Source organism: Neopelma chrysocephalum, unplaced genomic scaffold, assembly GCF_003984885.1.
Source record: "Neopelma chrysocephalum unplaced genomic scaffold, ASM398488v2 Primary Assembly neopelma1_71, whole genome shotgun sequence".
Classification (NCBI taxonomy): domain Eukaryota; kingdom Metazoa; phylum Chordata; class Aves; order Passeriformes; family Pipridae; genus Neopelma; species Neopelma chrysocephalum.
In genome coordinates, this window is record NW_020897731.1 from 4,235,834 (window position 1) to 4,255,087 (window position 19,254).

The following is a 19,254-nucleotide window of genomic DNA, read 5'->3' on the forward strand; positions in this document are numbered from 1 at the left end:
AGCCTGGGACACCGCGGGTAACAGCACCACCGGCGACACCTGCCACGGCACCGCAGCGGGGCGGCCTACACGCCCGAGTTTTGCTAGAATATAACTGTGATTCCCCGCAGAGCCGCTATTAGATCGGAGGAGGCGGCGGCCCCCCGTGCCCGCACTCCCGTCACCGGTTCCCGCGGGCACGAGCCGCTCCCGAACGCTTCCCGATGGAAGCGGGAGCCTCCCCGCCCCCTCCCGCCCCGCCGCGCAGGGCGGAACGCGCCGCGCGGGGCCGCGTTGCGCGGGGACGGGCGGGCGGCGGCACCGGCGGGCGCCATGGCGGTGGATATCACGCTGCTCTTCAAGGCCAGCGTGAAGACCGTCAAGACCCGCAACAAGGCGCTGGGGGTGGCGGCGGGGGACAGCGCCAGGGACGAGCTGCTCAAGCGGGGCGCCACCCGCTCCAAGAGCGACTTCACCAGCCGCGCCCGGGAAGTGGTGAGTGAGGCCCTGGGGGAGGGCGGGCTGCCCGCCCCTCACCGCCGCCCCAGAGCGTCCGGCGGGACCCGGGGACAGCGAGCTGGCCCCGGAGCCACCCGCAGAGAGCCCCGGGGCAGCGCTTTCCCACACGGGTGTGGGCTGAGAGAGCCGCGGGCCGGCGCGGCTATGGCGGCCGGGGACGGCTCCGAGCCCGGCTGTCGCCTCCAGGCTCCTCCGGGGCGGCCCGGGGGCTCTCCGGGCCGCGGCCCCTCCTGCCAGGGCTGCTGTTCCGTGGTGCAGAACCGCCGTCCCTTCGGCCGTGCCGGCCTGCAGGGGTGTTCCCTCACGCCAGCTGCCACGTAAGAAAGCGCTCCCCCCGCACTTGTGTTCGTCAGCGTTTGTAATTCCTTTTCCTACTTGCTGCCTTTAGTTTGGTTGCCTCCCCTGCCACACGGTATGACCGTAAAATACCAGTCCTAGGCAAATTAAATGTACAGAGGTAATCGGAACGTTTTAAAACTTGAAAAGACAAGCACTGGAAAGTTAAGGAATTACAGACCTGAAAGGTGACTGGCATTAGTAACTCAGTCCACAGTCGTTCTGTAAGAACAGTTTTGTCACAGATTATTTTCCTCCATACTGAGTCAAAGGCAGAGTTTGAATAACATATATTTAATAAGACACTGGACTGTACTAAGAGAAAAAAGCTGCTTAATACAGTCTCTGAGGATACAGGCTTACAGAATGCATATGCAAGTTTAGGACTAAATGAAGAATGCACAAGTTATCTTGTTCTGTCATTTTCCGACTTAGGGATGATTTAGTTTTCAAGCACAGATATTAATGTCATATTTCTGTGCTCTTTGTACGTTTCCCAGTTGTGAGAGATAGTACATAAAAACTGATGTGCTTTATAACACTTGATGTTTAGTGGCTCAGTGACTGCTTTGAGGCCTAAGCAGAGGTGTCAAGTTGGGTACCTGTTAAATGAACATATAATTATTCACCATTACAAAAAAATGATATGTGACTTGTCAGCTGTGAGTTGCCAGGGGGGATCTATCTGCAGCAATCAAACCTGTCCATAAAACTACATTCATGATCTTTGTCCATGAGATCTACCTCCTCCCCACCCACTCCTTCTTCAGGTCCCCTCCCCAGGAAACTGTAGAGAGCAGTGAGGTTGCTCCTCAGCCATCTTTTCTCCAAAATAGACAAGCCCAAAGTCCATAGTGGAAGTTCTCTATTTGACCTGCAAATATGGAAATAGTGAAATACACGGAGTCCACACACAGAATTACTCCTTTCAACATTATATTCTGGGTGGGTTTGCGTAGCATCTTGCAGGTAGAGCTGTGCTCCTGTGCTCCAAGCTCCAGAACCAGCAGCCGGCCCTGGCAGCACAGGTGGAGTGTGAGACTGGGTGGCTGCTTAGCTGTAGTATCAGAAATCTCCTTTCTAGTCCATCCCATGGAGGTTTTGTGTCACGTTATTAATGTGTTTAAACACTTGGCTGAACTGTATTAAGTGATATAATTCTATTGTACGTTGTATATTCTTTTTCTCCTTTCTGCCCCTGAAGGACTATGAGTCTTGCTCTAGGATTTGAGAACTGTGGAGATTTTTTGGGTTTTTTGTTTGTTTGTTTTCATTGTGTACAGTCTTAAGTGATGTTTAAGAAGGAAGATTGAAGGTGCTTAGCATTTGAGGAAGAAGCTGGCAAAATTGTAGCAGTAATCCTACACAGTGAGCACCTGTACTTATGCTGAAGTTTCATTGCACTTGGGAGTGCAAAGTCCTGGTTTACATTCTCAAACTTAATGTGATTTTTTTGGTGGATTGACATAGGCATAGAGAATGTAGAATATAAGAGTTTTGGCTTGAATAGATATGGTGTGGGGAAGCTGGTATAGAGATGAAAGGATATCTGTGTGCTCTTGATATTTTGTGTTAGACACAAGAAAATACTTCATCATTCTGTATTACTTTGTATTTTTTTGAAGCTGACTGTTTTATGCACAGGTATACTGTATTGCTGCAGTCTCTGGGGAGGTGATGAAGGTTTTTGTATTTGAGTCTAAGTTGTTAACACAAGGATGTTACGAGGTCATCTATAACCATGGTAATGTTGGTTGCAGAGACTGGTGTTGCTGGTGATGTTGTTAATCTGTGACAAAACTGATCCATATAAATTGAAGATTAATGTTATGGCTGTGAACTTGTTGAAAGGATTTTCTTTGCCCTGGCATTGACCCATCACTGTTTGTTTGGTTTGGGGTTTTTTTGGTCTGTCAGCTGCATTGTACAACCATTGGGTTGTCTGATATGTAATGAAAGATGACTTATGCTTTATGTATGGTGAATGTTTCTGGCATGTCTCCATCTCTTCACCAGTTGCATATTGACTAGGACCAGGTAAGAAATGATTCTAGAGGGATTCCCTAGAGGAAAGCTACAGTTACAGTGACGTACTTTTCATTGCTTGCAATTTATAAAAGATTGTTAGAATTCATTATGTGTATGTTAGTGCTTTTTGATGAATTAAAACAAAAGCAGCATTTTTTTTCTTGGACTTTACAGTTACATGGCTATTTTAAATGCAGTATACAGGGATATTTAAGTTTGCATTCCATCATACTTGTACAGGTTGTGGCAGGTTGATCCTGACTGGATGCCAAGTGCCCACCAAAGCTGCTCTGTCACTGCCCTCCTCATCTGGACAGGGGAGAGAAAATATGACAAAAGACTCATGGGCCATAAGGACAGGGAGAGATCCCTCAGTAGTTATTGTCATGGACAAAACTGACTCAAATTGGGGAAATTAATTTAATTTGTTACCAGTCAAATCAGAATAGGATATTGAGAAATAAACCAAAATCTTAATAACACCTTTCCCCCACCTCTCCCTTCTTCACTAATTCTCTGCCTCCTCCTCACCAGCAGCACCGGGGGATTGGGAATGGGGGCTGCGGTCAGGTCATTGCACAGTGTCTCTGCTGTGCCTTTCTTCACAGGGGAGGACTCCTCACTCTCTTTCCTTGTTCCAGCATGGGGTCCCTCCCATGGGGTGCAGTCTTTCAGGAACAGGCTGGTCCTGTGTGGATCCCCTGTGGTGTCACAAGTCCTGCCAGCACACCTGCTCCAGTGTGGGCTCCTCTCTCCATGGGTCACAGGTTCTGCCAGGAGACTGCTTGAACTTCCCATGGGGTCACAGCTGCCTTTGGGCACCTCCAGTTGTTCCAGTGTGGGGTCCTCCAGGGGCTGCAGGTGGATCTCTGTTCCACCGTGGACCGCCATGGGCTGCAGGGGGCCAGCTGCCTCACCATGGTCTGCACCATGGGCAACAGGGACATCTCTGCTTCTGCACTTGACCTTGCTGTCTGCACCGTTGTTCCTCTTGTATATTCTCCCTCCTCTCTCCAGCTGCAGTTACTGTTGTGCAGCAACACATTTGCACCCCCTTCTTAACTCTTATCCCAGAGGCACAACCACTTTTGCTGCTGGGCTTGGCCTTGGCCAGTGACAGGTCCATCTTGGAGCTTGTTGGTGTTTGCTTTGTCAGACATGGGGGGAGCTTTGGGCAGCTTCTCACAGAAGCCACCCCATAGCCTCCCTGCTACCAAAACCTTGCCACACAGACCCAATATATTTGTTCCTTGATATGATGTCAGATTTGGGATTAAGCTAAATGATTGAAGAATTTTACCGATTAGAGCAGAAGTATTTAAGAAAAAAAAACCAGGCTTGCAGTAAGTGCTCAGTGACAAACATAAGCAGCGCAGAGGCTGAGTTTGTGAGACTAGTTCACAGCTTTACAATGTCTTAAATCTGTTATTTTGGATATTTTAAAAGATTGTCAGTTTTGGAAGGTGTTTGGCATTTGAGTTTCTGTTTTAGGACAATATTAGGAAATCTGACTATTTAAGCCTTTCCTGATTTTTTTTTTATGGCAAGTATGAGCTATTGGAAATATCGTCTGTGTCATATGCTGCTTAGGTATTTGAAAATATTGAAGGAAAGAGAACTTTCTATCACTGCTCACTGTTCAATATGTGTTGGAGAAATGGAATCAAGGGTCATACAGCCTATTAACAGAAATAAATATAAATTAGTGGTCAAATAGAATTTCATGATGGGCTTGATTGCAGCCATGAATAAAATCTCCTGATTTGCTATGGGAGGTTCTCTTCTTCTTTAAGGTTTTGCAAAAAGCTAAAAAATGAAGTGTTGCAGCATGAATTCAAAAGCAATACCAGGCATATCTGAAAACATATCCTTGAGATTGGAAAAATTGAAAGGTTAAATGTTTCTAAGTCTTTAAATGCAAAATTTCACAATGATCAAATGTCCATGTTTGAGGCTGTTGAACACATAAGGATGCCAGATTCATGAGGCTGCAACATCTGTTATTCATATAAGCTCTGTGTATGGATTCTGTAGGATGATTAACTGATTCTTCAAAAAAAATTGGTATGATAGGCCAATATTCACATAAAAAATATGTTCAGCTGCTCTGTACAAATGTGTAATGAGGAGGAAAAATCCTCACATAAAACTTGTCTCCAAAACTAGTTCTTGTGAAAGCCAGAACAAATGGCATTGAATATAAATTTTAAGCAAACCTTTTAATTTCAAGGCTACCTGACTTTTGTATGCTGCTTTGGCTACCCAGAGGGTAGTGGTGGCTTTTTTTTTTTAATTTTACATTCTCTGGGTAAAGCAGCTTTTCATGCATACCTGCAAAATCCAACATATTCCATTGTTTGGAATGCAGCCCATGGGATAATTCAAAAGAGCAGTGCTGTTAGAAGAGATGGAGAGCTGATGTTTTGTCCTCGGTCCCAAACGTGGGGTCTTCCTGCACATTTTTGCACAGTTTGTTATTTAGAGCATTCCCATAGGAGAAAAAAGGGTAGGAGTGTTTGTATATGGGGTTTACAACAACTTCATCATTGCCACTGTCACTTCATTTAATAAAGCCCAAAAATGCCCCAAACCAGTAGCTGGTCCCCCAAATTGACTATAGAGGACCACCTTAAATAGCATGATATAATTGTTGACATAGCACAATTAAAACTGAGTGGTTTTAAACATATATACTTTCTGATCCCTTTCAGACTATTTGGGATTGCTTGAAAAAGCACCAAGAATAAAATTCAGCCACCAAGATTGTGTAACATATGCAGTATTAACAGGGAAAGACAAGTCTACACCCTTATTGGAAAATTTCTAGGGATTTACAAACAAAAAAAAATTTGAAAAGTATTAGTAGATGAAATCCAGAGATCTAGATTTCAAACAGAGGATTCCTTGTGCTTAATACAATTTTAATATAATAAGAAAAAGAGTAGACTTGCAGATTGGGAGGTCCACAGGCTTTTCCACTGCCTGCTATTTTTGGATATATAGTAACTTCAGTTCTTGGCAGACCAATATACTGATGCAGGGAGTAACACCATCTCTGTTTTAAAAGTAAAAGGTATATAAAAGTAAAAATGCCAAGTATTAAATGTTTTATTGGAATATACAGTAATTATTATGCTGCTGGTTCTGAGTCAAGTTCAGGTTGGTGACTCCAGAACGAAACACATTATATCTGAGCTTTTTGAAAGACTGAGAAATATCCAAAATAAAGAAATAGCCAGTTTGCTATGTTAACTTTTATAGGATAGGACGTGGATTTGCCAGGTCTAGGATAGACCGGAAAGGGTCTTAATCCTTAAAACTTCCATATCCAAGAGTGGTACCATTAAAGTCTGTGGCAGAACACAGGCAGAGCATGAAAGACTGTGTGGTTATGTAGTGAACTGCTTCTGTTGTGATTGAATAGCTGATACTAACCAGTGCTATGAGGGAAATGGCCAAAAATGGTTAAAATTGTTGCTTTAATGGTTTTGGTTTTATACTCAAACTAAAAAATTATAACCTGATTTAATAAGGTTAGTTTATACGATCGTTTTGACTCTAATGATTACATAAGAATAACTCCCATGAGAGAATATTTGGATACAGGGGAAATATATACTGCTTGTGGTGTAGCCAATTATAGTCTTTATTAGAAATTAATGACTGTGCCAAATTTTGGACAGCGAGTGATATTTCAGTTCACTTCTTAACTTTTAATGAGAGGTAAGTTCTAATAAATTGGGCCCACAGCTGAGGTCATTAGGATTAATTCTGACTTCTCCCATATATAGTTATGAACAGTCACTCTTTTCCCCGAAGTTCACCGGTGATGCTGCATTTTGTACTCGTTTACACGCACATGGGTTTCCCTCCCCCAGGTTGTAGGCAGAAAATATAATTTTGAATTATGCTTTTTCAAATAGGGAGTTACAGTGTACTGCTGTCTAATATTTCAGATTTATCTTGTTCCCTGTGCAAATTATGGTTAATGTTAGTTTTTAATTATGAGCATTGTTTTTACTTCTTGTTTCCTTCATCCTTGTTAGAGAAAAAGTTTAGCCTGAGAGATGGAAGGGAAAGAAGTTGGTAATTTTAATTAGTAGAGGAGAAACACATAAAAAGCTGGTTAAGGAAATAGCAGAGTAAAGATTTTTTTTGAAAATACTTCTGGAGAAGAATGAAATGCTGACCTTGTTCAATGCATTAGGATTAAATGCCAAATCACTAATGTTCTCCATGTAATGCTTCTGGTTTTAGCAAAACTCTCATTAGAAACAATGGTGACAGTATAGATTGGCCTTGAGGGAAAAGTTATGAACTCCTACATTTTGGGAAATGTCTGTGCAAATGTCTGTCATTGTGTCCGTCCCCTCCCCACCCCCAGCTTTGTTTGTTTGTTTTAAAGTACATTCTTAACTCCCTGGGAATTATTTTCTGAATATAACAGAACAGCGGGATTGAAAGTTGGCTTGGGAGACAACTTTCCTTAGTTGCCTGTTAATTTTGTTTTGACTAAGTGGACCCCATGTGGTGCTGAGTCATCCAAAAGTATCTAAGGCTGCAGTTGCCATTTCCAGGATGTTGTCTTCATCCTCACCTTACCTCCTTCCAGGCTGGTTGTGGAAGGTTCTTTCCTTGCTTGGGGTTGTTGGAGGAATCGTTGTATCATGTAGCTGGTCGCTGAACTCTTTCCTGACTGTGATTTTTCCATTAAGCCAACACTTCTTGTGAGTTCTTGTTTTGTCATCCTGCCACAGATAAGGGTAACGTTTGTGGAAGTTTGTGGAGCATATGAGTATGCATTAGGATGACCTCTGAAGGAGAAAGGTGGGCTGGGCCAGGATAGTGGGGCTTGAGGGTCTGAAAGGCAGAGAGATACAGTGGAAAAGAAAGACAATAGAAAGTGAGCAGGCATAGCTGGAAGTAAATGGAAGGATGTATGATGGAGAAGAGACAGTCTAACATTAGAGGTAGAAATATGGGTTAAAAATAAAAAAGAATGAATATAAGGAAATGATATGGAGGTTATGATGTAATACATCTAAATAGGAAAGAAAGGATGGGAAATGGAAGAAGGGAGAATGAAGCTGAAAATATTTTCAGGTTAGTGAATTTAATTGATGCATTTAGGCTTTTTACTGTTTCTCTGAGTTCTTTATCAAAGATTTTGGAGCAAGAGGAGCACATTATTTTTAGTACTTTGATACACTGACATTGCTACAATCTTTGGGCTCTGTATTTATGTATGTTGAAATATAATCTCTTGCTTGGGACAGAAATGAACATAAAAATAAACATACTCAAAAGAATATCAGTGTGATTTGTTAAGAGATTTAACCGTTGGGGTTTTATTTCCCCAGGTATTAGGAGTGAGGCCAAAATAAAGCTGATTTCCCTGGAAGTTAGTAACTTTAAAGTTCTAATTATCCTCCTCCTCTGCTTTTTTGAAAATAGAACAAGTTTGGTGGATAGCAGCTGAGAGAAGAACTTAGCTGAGACTCTTCTCACCGTCCTACTGTTCTCATTTTCTGTGTGTATAGTTTGTCCTGCTTCTTCACTTAAGAAGGGAGGGATGTTCTTGGATATTTGAAAAGTAACTTCTTTTAATCTTCTGCTAAACCGAGATTTGAACTGAGGAGTTTTCTTCTCTCTGACAATTATCAGACCATTTCTGAATACTTTTGAATCATTCTGAATCAAGTTGCTTTGAACTCTGAAGTGTATTCAAATATTAATAAAATGAGGAGATGCTGTTATTTAGGATGCTAATTATGTTTCACATGTGTGATCAGCAAAAAAAAGTTTAATTCTAATCTCAGGGAACAGCTATTTAAAAACATAAAGGTTTTACAAATTCTCACAAAAATCAGTTACTTATCATTACTTTCAATGAATAGTACTCACATCTGTGTTTTTGTTAATTGAGGCTGGTTTTGGTCATCAGGGTTAGTTCTTGCTGTAATGCTGAGCTGATTACTTGTATTTTTGGTAATGAGTGGATTAAGTTTTTCTGTGTTTCACCGTGGACAAAATGATATAATTTTTCAGTGAAAGATTAGGTAATTATGTGCTCTGTCTTTGAAACTTCAGTCCAACTATACTTGAAAATATTTTTCAGACTGGAAGTAATAAAACCTGGCACAATAGCTTCAGCAGTGAGAGCAATTAAAGGGTGAAAATTGGAGGTATGAATCATTTCCAGCAATTTGAGGAAACTGTTCTTTACTGTTGAAAATATTACTGTGATATAATTGTATAGAATGTTAAATGATGGACACTTTCTTGAAAATATAAGTTTCCTGACTTCGTGGTGGCATGTTAAAGCTTTCTGTCTGCCAAAACGTGACATTTTATAGTGATCAGGTGTTTGTTGTCCCTTTTTATCCTTTCATTCTGACTCTGCCTTCCCTTTTGATAGAGGGTGGTGAGAGCTGTAGAAGAGCAGATGTGTTTCATCTGCTCAAATTTACATCTATTCCATTTCCGTAGGTATTGTCCAGCATTTGAAAAACAAACAAAACAAAACCCAGATACAATTAAATGTAATCCAGATTTCTTTCAGTCTTTGCTTTTCCATTATTAATGGATTGCTTGACATTTCCTTTTGCATATTTCCTTTTTCGGTTGACTTTTAAATGGTTTTGAATGTGGATGTAATCTCACTGATTCTAAATTGAATATTTCATTTCTGTAGTACAGGATGCCACTGACTGATGCTTCCCACCTCTCCATGTCTCAGCTGGAGCTTCCCACCTCTCCATGTCTCTCTCTCTCTAGGAAGTGTGAAATGGGTTTCAAGTGAATATTGGTGGAAGTTCTGTGAGGATATCCAGAAGCTCTTAAATGTTATGTTGGTTTATGATTGAAAATAAGAGAAAGGGTCTTGGTTTTACTCCTAAATTTATTAGACCTCTAATATGAAGTATTATTCTAATATTCTCATAAAATTCTAACGTGATCATTGAGTGAATTTTTTATTTTTTGTGGGGGTGAGGGGAAAGTAAGGCCTCCAAAGTTTTTTTTCCTGCTCTTACTCTTTCCTGAAAAGGAAGGAAAACATTGTGTGAGCTGTAGAAGAACATAGTGCTCACTCTTAGGACACTTTATGTGTAATGGAAGGCATGTTATACAATGTATCTATCTTTTTTGTTACCAGTGCACTTATATTAAAAAGAATCAGTGATAGCAAGCTGACATGTGAAAGACTAACATGTAATGGTGATGAAAACCATTTAATGATTAGTAGAGAAACAAATATTTATTGAAAATAAAAACCATGTCTAAAGGCTCTAATGTTGACTTATGGAAACACTACCATGTTGTGGTATTTGCAGTGCTGTATGTCCTGTACAGTAGATATTGTTCAAAATTGCTTGGGAACTGGAGCTTGCAATTGTGAGCTTGGAATGTCCTGCAGATAATTAAGTTGTGGTCAGGCCTTAGAAAAATAAAAAGTTCTCGAACTATGATTTTATAAACATGCTACAATAACATTTCTTTATATTTAACAGTTTCTTATAGAAAACCGATACTCTCATAAGGCATTGACTAAAGGTAAAACATCAAGAAAGAAAAAAATATTAAATTAAAACTTCACTTAGGATGTTGACAGTTGGCTTGTAATATTAAACAGATGTGTGTGTTCCTGAGATATACTTTCAGAACCTTGTTGCATGCTAGTTTTCATGTGACAGCTACAAATTTTTGATTAATTTAAAATTCTACTTTCTTCAGTTGTCTTTGTTATATGTTATTTTCTTTGGGTCGACTCAGCTGGCCAGTGTGATGCATACTGTGGTTTCTACTGTGATATTCAAGGGAAGACATTGCTTTATGAGGGCTTAAATTGAGGCATGGCTCATTCATCCATATAGAAAATTATTAAATGTATGCAAAGATTCTTCAGCTTAACATTACCTTTGCATGTGTAAGCAGGGTAGTTGTTGATTCTGGTTGTGAATGTGATAGGGCATAATTCGGCCACTTTGACTCTTAGGAAATATTGCACATAGAAGTCAATACCAAAAAAAAGAACTGAAGTTTTTAAAAGATGTAAGTTTAACAAAGCATAGAGGGAATTATCAATTAAAGGAAAAGTGTATAGCACTACTAAAATGACAAAATGTTGTGTCCAATTCTGATGTCAGCCTTTTCATGAATTGTGATAGTGGTGGGAGGTTGCTTTGTTATTCTGGTTTTTTTGGTTTTTGTGGTTTTTTTTTTGTAATAGAAAGAGCTACACAGATGATCTAAAGTGTGAAAAATCTACTTTGTGGTGAGAAATCCTTTAATCTTATTTTGTTAGGGTACATGATCACAAGAAAAAAAAAGTGTCTGATTTCTGCATGGATCTTATGAAGAAGCAAAGTAAGATACAGTGCCACAAGTAGCACACATTATTTGAGGTGTGATTCAGCTGATCCTTCATTTGGTAGATTATGCATCACTTGAAGTATCTTAAGTCAAGTGCATGTATTTCAAAATACATCCAGTACTCAACAAGTAATGCAGGAGTTAACACATAAGGATGGATCAGGAATTCCTTTTTACATATGGGACACTGCTTCGTACCAAAGCAAGGAATTGAATACTGTTTTTTCAAATCCCAGACTGCTGCTCCAGTGACCTGTGACTCTGATCAGTCTGACCTTGGACTGCGAACGTATGAATGTTCTCTCTTCATTTTTAATAATAAAAGAACATATAGGAAACAACATGCTAAAGTTGTTATTCTAAAATAAAATAGCCATATTAGACTTCGCAGGCTGCTTAATCTACCATAGAAGTTTGTTACTGTGAAATAAGCAACCACTTTTTAATGTTGGGGGTTTTTTTGTCAGATTTTTTCCTCACAAATTTCAGAGGATTAATTATGTACAAAGATGATTAAGTGATTTATTTTTTTTTAAGAGTGAAGAAATCAGTAATGGATATGAGGTGTTCATTGATTAAATAATGCTACATCGCTGTAGTCTGCATACTGACTCTGTTTCATGTACATGAATTGCATATGTCCTTTCTTTGTTTTTTAAAGATTTGTTTAAAGACACAGTAAGTGAGAGTAGCTTATTGTAAGAATACACTTTATTTTTCTTGATGATGTTGTTTGGAGGTCCCAAGATTTTTAACTCGTTCTAAAATCCATTAAAGTGTAGATGGGAAATACCTATGAATACTGTTCATACTTACGAATACTGATGGGAAATACTGTTTCTTATGGTTCTAAATATGATATAAGGAACTGTACAGCAAATACAGGAAAATCCTTAATTGAGATAGTGAAAATGTGATGGAGAAGAAAAAAAGAAAAAATATCAGAGTTAATTAGTTGTTCTAAAATGTGACCTAGTGTAACCTCTTATATTCTGTTTATTTTCTGCCATGTTACAGCATGCAGAATTCATGGTGCTGTGGCCTGGCTATTTAGCTGTATTAGCTTCACAATTTATTGTCTAAAAATTACAATAGTTTCAGGAGCAGTTTGTGGGTTCACACAAAACACTTGGAATACTTGTAATCTTATTTTGTAGAGAAAATAAGACATTTTTTGAAGCAAATTTATTTTTTTGCTTACAATGAAGAAGAAGCCTTTTTTATATAGATCTTAAATAAAAATCAAGATTTATTGAATTAAGCATATGCACCCCGTGTAAATTTTAATATGAGTATTATTTCAATTTTAAAGAAATACATTTAAAAACATCCATTATAGATGTGGGAAGGAAGATAGGGCAAATATTACATGGATTTTATCTTTTGAGTAAAATTGCATATTTGTTTCATTTGTTTATACATAGTTGTTACAAAAACCCATCGTCTGTTTATTGAACTGTTATGAACAAACTGATTTATATCAATCAATTCTTAAAATGCAGTGGGAGAAGTTTTTTCTTTCAGTGAGGCTTATAAGTTGTGGTAGGAATTCTGTGCAGCCTGATGATGATGATGGGCATGATCTTCTGTCTGAGCAGGCATACAAATAACTCTGTTACTTTATTGCATCTTTGTGCTGGGGCTTTGTGGTGGTTGGTTCTGCCTTCAGGTTATGTCCCTTCTGTGGAGGACTTTGAAATAATATGAATAAAGTGTTAATCATGGAAACTACATGAGAACTTGCTTTTTCATTAGCCTACTTGGAGACAGAGGGAGATTATATTAACATAGTTCCAATTATCCTTATTACCGGTGCTTGAATACTGAGTCTCTGTCAGAACAACTCTATAGATGTCTGATCCTACAAAGATAACTTTTTTGACTGAGTCTGAGACTTTGCTGGTGAGATAGTGTTGTTGATTAAACACAAATGTGATGTAACAAAAAAAAAATACTTTCCTACTGGAATTTTATAAGCAAGATGATTGTTGTAATACAAATAAACTGAAACTCTTGAATAGTAAGTTTGGAATTAAGTTTCCTACGATTTTAAGACTATGAACTGAACTATTATGCCTTCTGATTGCATGGTGTGTTTTCTGCTTTAAATTGCTATTACGGTATCTCTGAGAGTCTCTAAGTGAGAGCAGAGCTAGATACCCTTTGCAGAGCATTTGAACTATTAACTAAGCAAAATGAAATCCTGGTTGTACTGAAACAGGCTGCAGAGTTACGGTTGATTTAATTGAAGAAAATACATTGCAAAATATTCTTAGGAGAATGAAAGTTTAATGCTCACTTATTGTTTGTTCCCCATTTGACCTTGAGAGAGAGTGAAGATGAAGGTTCAAATAAGACTTTATGGAAAATGAAGTTTTCTCAAGTGCTGTTTAGGATTTTTTTATTAAGATATGTTTCTCTTTTTTTTTTTTGTTTTGCAAAAAGTAAACTGATTCAGTTGGAACTATTCAAACATTGTTCAATTGAGTGCTAAGAGAACATTCTCCAAATGGGAAGGAATTATGAGTAAGGACATTTCTAATTTGTGTTATTTATTTGTATTTCCAAAGATATTCTGTACCTTAAATGATAATAATTCTACAAATATTTATGCATAACAGTTGTTGAGTAAAACTTGCAATTTTCTAAAAAAGTGTAGTTTTGAAAATCTGTATGAGTTGTAGCAATTAACCTACATGCACATTTATAATTCTAGAAAATGGACAGCATATTACATTCAAAGACTGGATCTGATAGATCCAAATTGCTTAAAACATCAGTTATTGAAGATGTCCCCCTGGGACTTTGAGAAACCATTTAACAGATGAAAGTACATTTTGAAAAGTTTGACCTTACAGGCAATCATAAAATGAATCAAAACAGTTCTTTCCTCCCCTGAAATGTACAGAGCCCATCTGTATCTAATCCAGTAATTATAGACTGAGTTCAATTACCTTTTCAAACTTAGAGCAGACTGGAGACTAGGCAGTGAACAAACATAGGGTTTTGTCTAGACCTCAATTGACCACAGTCTAAAACTTGAATTTACATCTAATTTTATTTTTAATGTCGTTTGATAGTTTTTAAAGGATTTCTTTTGCTACCTAGTTGCTAGATCATGATGGTTGTTACTTGTTGACTTAGTGTTTATGGCTACATTTTTATCCCAGTGAGGTTATTAAAATAGGTCTGAGTCCTAATGGTTTACTGGATAAATAATTTTAAATTTAAAAAAGTGGGTTAAAGAGCTATTTTGAATATTTAACATTGCTACAATGAAATTATGAAAGAATCTGAACAAAATTATGTAATTTAATGTCTGTGCTCAAATCTATATGTTTAACGTTCAGATTAAAACACTCACCTTTGAAGTTTTTTGCTCTTTTAGAAAAATGAACCCCAGACTACCCGACTACAATATTACTAGTAGTTGACACAGATTAGAAACTATGCTGAAAATAGATTTTCAACTATTTTATTAATTTATTTCAGTTAGAGCAAATAAACTATCCATTGAGCCCTATGGACAGTGTTCAAGAACACAGCTACAAGTTGTAGCAGTTAGTAAAGGTTATTACTTTGACCACTAACTTGAAGCCCAGGCATCTTTTGATATTATCCTACAAGCAGAACAAACCACATAATATCCATCTAGCTGGGAAGTATCTTGTGCTGCATTCACTGTCTGACATAACACTGCCAACATGATGATCTTATTCCTCACGCAACAGTTACATGCAGCCTTCTCTGGACAAGTGTTCTCTGCAACAAAGGCATGTGTAGTTTGCAGGAACCAGCCCCAGTGCGCAAGAGTTTGGTTGTTGCAACAGTATGTTTCCTATCTCTTGGACAGCAGTGGAGGAGCAACAACTAAGGACGGAATAAACACTTTATTTTTAACTTTTTAATTGTACCGTGTGCTTTTGATGGAATGGCGTCTCCTGGCAAGTGAAGGCTATGATAATTGGTGCATTTAGTTTAACTTACTGATTCTTAATAGTAATCAGTATTTTGTAGCAGTTGCTGTAATTAGTTAAGAATGTGGTTCATGATGACTTCCAAGTCAACACGTACTTGATGAATAAGGCACACTGTTGCAATGAGTAGTAAATTTGACATGACAAGCAGGAGTCTTTTGATGTTTAATTGGTTTTCCTTGTAACACTTGTGGAAAAAAAAGGATCTAATGAATGTTGCGTTGACTGTAAGCTGAGGCCCAAGAGATTGCATGGAATGTATTTTGTCTTTATATTTTGTAAACATGGGAAAAGTTCTCTACTATTTGTCTTCTGGGTTTTTTTGGGGTTTGTTTGTTTGATTTTGCTTTTTAATGTGTTGTAATTTTCTGAATGAATGATACTGTTTTGAGGAGGTAATATGGAAATATATAAAATTATTTTCATAATCATAATTTTAAAGCCAAATTTGTAGTAGTGTAAGACCAGGAAATATAGTAGTTCTTGGTATGTAACATCAGTGATTTTTTTCCTCTCAAAAAGGAAGGAGTGCCATGCACTGAGAAGTCAGGAAATTCAATTTTCAGTTGCAGTCCTTTCATCACAATCCTATTTACAAAACTACTCAGGACTTTTTTTATCCCTGCCTTAACTCCACATCGGGAGCCAAGAAGACCTTTCAGCTGTTGCAAATGGTGAATGTCATATTCTGTTGTACAATTGTATTTGGTTTAGTAGATTTGTCATAGAAGATGCTGTCTAAAAACACAGAACACTTCCAGTAAGCCCCCCTATCACTTTTTGCCCTCCTCCTTACCATAGTGTCCATAAGAAATAAAATTCACCTAGAAATTCTAGTAAAGTCTGTGCTGCCATTCAACATACCATCAGACTTTGTAATTGAAGTAGGGATGGTTGATACAAGTTCCTGAATTTTTAATAAAATTGTATGATAGTTCATAAGGCTACTACATCCAGGATGCTGGATCTGTTTTTTGGGCTCTGTTTCATTTTATAGGGTTTCAGTGTTGTACAGAACTTCAGAAATGAAAGCATTTTAGTGTAACAGCTAAAACGAGTGTGTTCTGAGAGTAAACTAATGTTGTACCTGTAGTCTGCACGTTACCTGAAATGAGAAGTCTAGATTTTGCACTGTATTTACTCTGACCTAGATAATTTTAGTTCTAAGGTGTAGTGACACTCCTGACCCCAAATTCAAAGGCTGCTAACAGTAACTTTTTTAAGAGTTATGCCTCCTGCAATAGACAAAAATTGTTTTACAGGAGAAATGACTGTTTCATAGTCCGTCTCAAGATTTTTCATGACCACATCAACTGTTTGTCCCAAGTGAAGGTTGATTGGTTTGATTCCACCTCTTTGCTCATTAAGAAAAGGACTTTGTTTTGTGACTGTTGCAACAAACTACCGAATTTCAGTTAGTTGCGGGCAGTTGACACTGCCTAGTAGATTTCCTGCTGTGTGCTTTGCATACGCTTTATATTTTTACTGTAAGAGAAAAATAGTATTACTTTAAAAAAAAAACGCACAAAAAAACCCTGTGTTTTTTGTTTTATGGAAAGGGAAATTTTAAAAGTGAAAGTGTTTGTTCTTTGTGCTTCAGTGAGTATTTGTGTGTTGGCTGTTTTCAAACCAGATAAGTTCAGTCAACTCTTATAATTGTACATGTCCACTGCCTCAGAGCACACGCTCCAAACCAGGCATAGAGCATGTATCTTTTAACTACCTCTGTTCAAGTTAATGCATTTAATTTTCCTTGTAGGATCACTTTTAAATCTAAAGGGAATATTAACTATATTATTATCTCTGAAATTGACTTTGGGAAAAAATTGTGGTTCTTCAAGAGTCACCCCATTTTCTCCTGTTTCACTTATTTAAAAGAAGTAGCCTTCTTTTTCCTTTTCATTTGTTCCTTCCAATTCTTAATTTTTTTGACATTGTGTGCTTTTATTTCTGGCTCTGTGTATTGGATTTTGTCATAGTTCTCTTTTGGAATCTCTCACAATTTTAGTGTCACTGATTTCTTATTTTTGGTGTTTACTTATCATTTAATTCCTTTGTTACAATATTTATTTCATAATTTTCAACTGATTTTATCTACGTTACAGAACTAGTAGACACTTGTTTATTAAAATTGTAAGAAACCATTAACTACGTATAGGATAATTAGGTTTCCCACAAATATCTAGTCAGTTGTTTTACTTTCTTTCTGCAGCAGAAGGCAGGCTTATTCTTCTTGTTGCTGTCTAATTTGTTGTATAAAACAAAGAAATTAAAAGTGCAGTCTATGTGAAGCCTAATCTGTGTAAATAATTTTTCCTTTATCTTTTTTTTTGCCTGTCTTGTCCAACTCTTATTGGACTTCTTCCTTTTCTTGACTTCATTAATATCATTAATTAGTATTAATAACGGCTACTAATTAAGCCATAAAAAGATCCATGCAGTCATTAAAGCTATGCTTTTATTTTCTAAAGTGCAAATTCCTCAAATCAGTTTAAATAAAAGAAAAATCATCTTTAGTTATTTAAACTTCAAAAAAAGTTGCGGTTCAGCTAATTTGAGACAGTGCAACTAGACAGAACGAAACAAAGTTACACGAGTAAAACTTTCTATTTAGACAACAAGTTTTATTTTCCTTCCCTTTGTTTTTCTATCCGTAGTCATTTTTGTCTCTTCCATGCTCACTGATGCTGTAGTCAGACAGACACTTGATTTCCTTATTGCAGGAACAAAATTTGAATTGTTATGAAGGGAATTGAAGAACATACGGGACAAAAAAGAAAAAAATACCTTCCAACTGGTTTAGATATCCTGAATTTAAGTATTTGAACCGCTGCTATACGTTGTGTTCAACAATATGCTTTTCTGTTGGTATGACATTAGAGCTGCAGGCATTTGAAATTATTGTGTGTTTCTGTGGAGAAAAATTGTAATTTTGGGGATGCTCTGGTTCTAATGCTGGTGTGCCAAGAAGCAAAACGTGCTATTAAAACGTGAGGTCAGGTTAATCCTTTCTTTGCTGGCATATATATAGCATACAGTATTTTGTTTAGGCTGCTTTGAACACTTTCAAGGAGAATATTTTGCATCCTAAGAGATTTATTAATTGGTTTGGAGGTTTTTTCTTTCCCCATTAAGTGTGACATTTTAGGGTGTTTTTTGGTTTTTTTGGGGGTTTTGTTTTATATATTACCCTAAATAAGGGTCCTGTTCTTCCAAGTACATGCTAGCTCTTGTCTGATATGTCTTTCATTTGCACTGAAATTATAAGTATTGCTTTATCTTGGGTGTCACTTACAGTGTTTTGTGGATTTTCATTCTTTACCTCAGGCCATGCCCTTCTGCCTCTGTTTTTATTCCCTCTTCCATCTTCAATTCTTATCTTCCTACACTTTTCAGTGTTTCTTTTATTTTTCACCCCTGTGCCACAGTGAATTTTACCAGTTCCTGTTCCATCTACTTATACAGTCAGATATCTGCTTGACATTTACCACATAATTTTGACCAATCCCTGTGTGGTAAATTCTCTTCCCAGTATTACGTTTTTGTGTTCTAATTGTGATTCATAGTCTTAACATTTTCATCTTAGAGTTGCTAGTGAGATAGCTCCTCAGCAAGGAGGTACCTCCTGTTGACCTTTCTCTCTTCCTAAGTTCATGCTAGTGCATGAGCAGAATATTGAAATACTGATGAAATGTATTCCAGTAATACTGAGTCATGTGTAATGCAGAGCAGAACTGTGGAGCGGTTGTATGACATCTGTTAAATCAGGTGTTTGTAGCTCAAATATATACTGGAAAATGTAGTATTAGTTCTGTCCTTGCCATGAGAGACTGTTCACATAATTTATGTAAGAGCTGTGAAACATTCTGTGGCAAACTGCCGTAGCATTTTACTCTAACCTTGAGTGAAAATTGTGTACAAACCAGTATCCATCTCACAAGAGATACTCCAGTTTCTCCATCTGCTTGTCTGCTGAAACACAAATGTTTTCCATCCAGTTGTTCTTTTATTTCCCCACACAATGCAGTAGCATTTAGCTACT

The 19,254-nt window shown here is 37.8% G+C and overlaps 1 protein-coding gene across 1 annotated transcript in view; it reads left to right on the forward strand.

Moving 5' to 3' along the window:
• The first annotated feature begins 276 nt into the window (after positions 1 to 276).
• The window catches only part of STX18 (syntaxin 18), a 59,538-nt gene continuing 40,560 nt past the window's right edge, over positions 277 to 19,254 (forward strand). Inside the window, exon 1 of the mRNA XM_027686680.1 lies at positions 277 to 474. Coding sequence (XP_027542481.1) covers positions 313 to 474 — 162 coding nt within the window. The 5' untranslated portion in view covers positions 277 to 312. The remainder of the gene's footprint in view (positions 475 to 19,254) is intronic.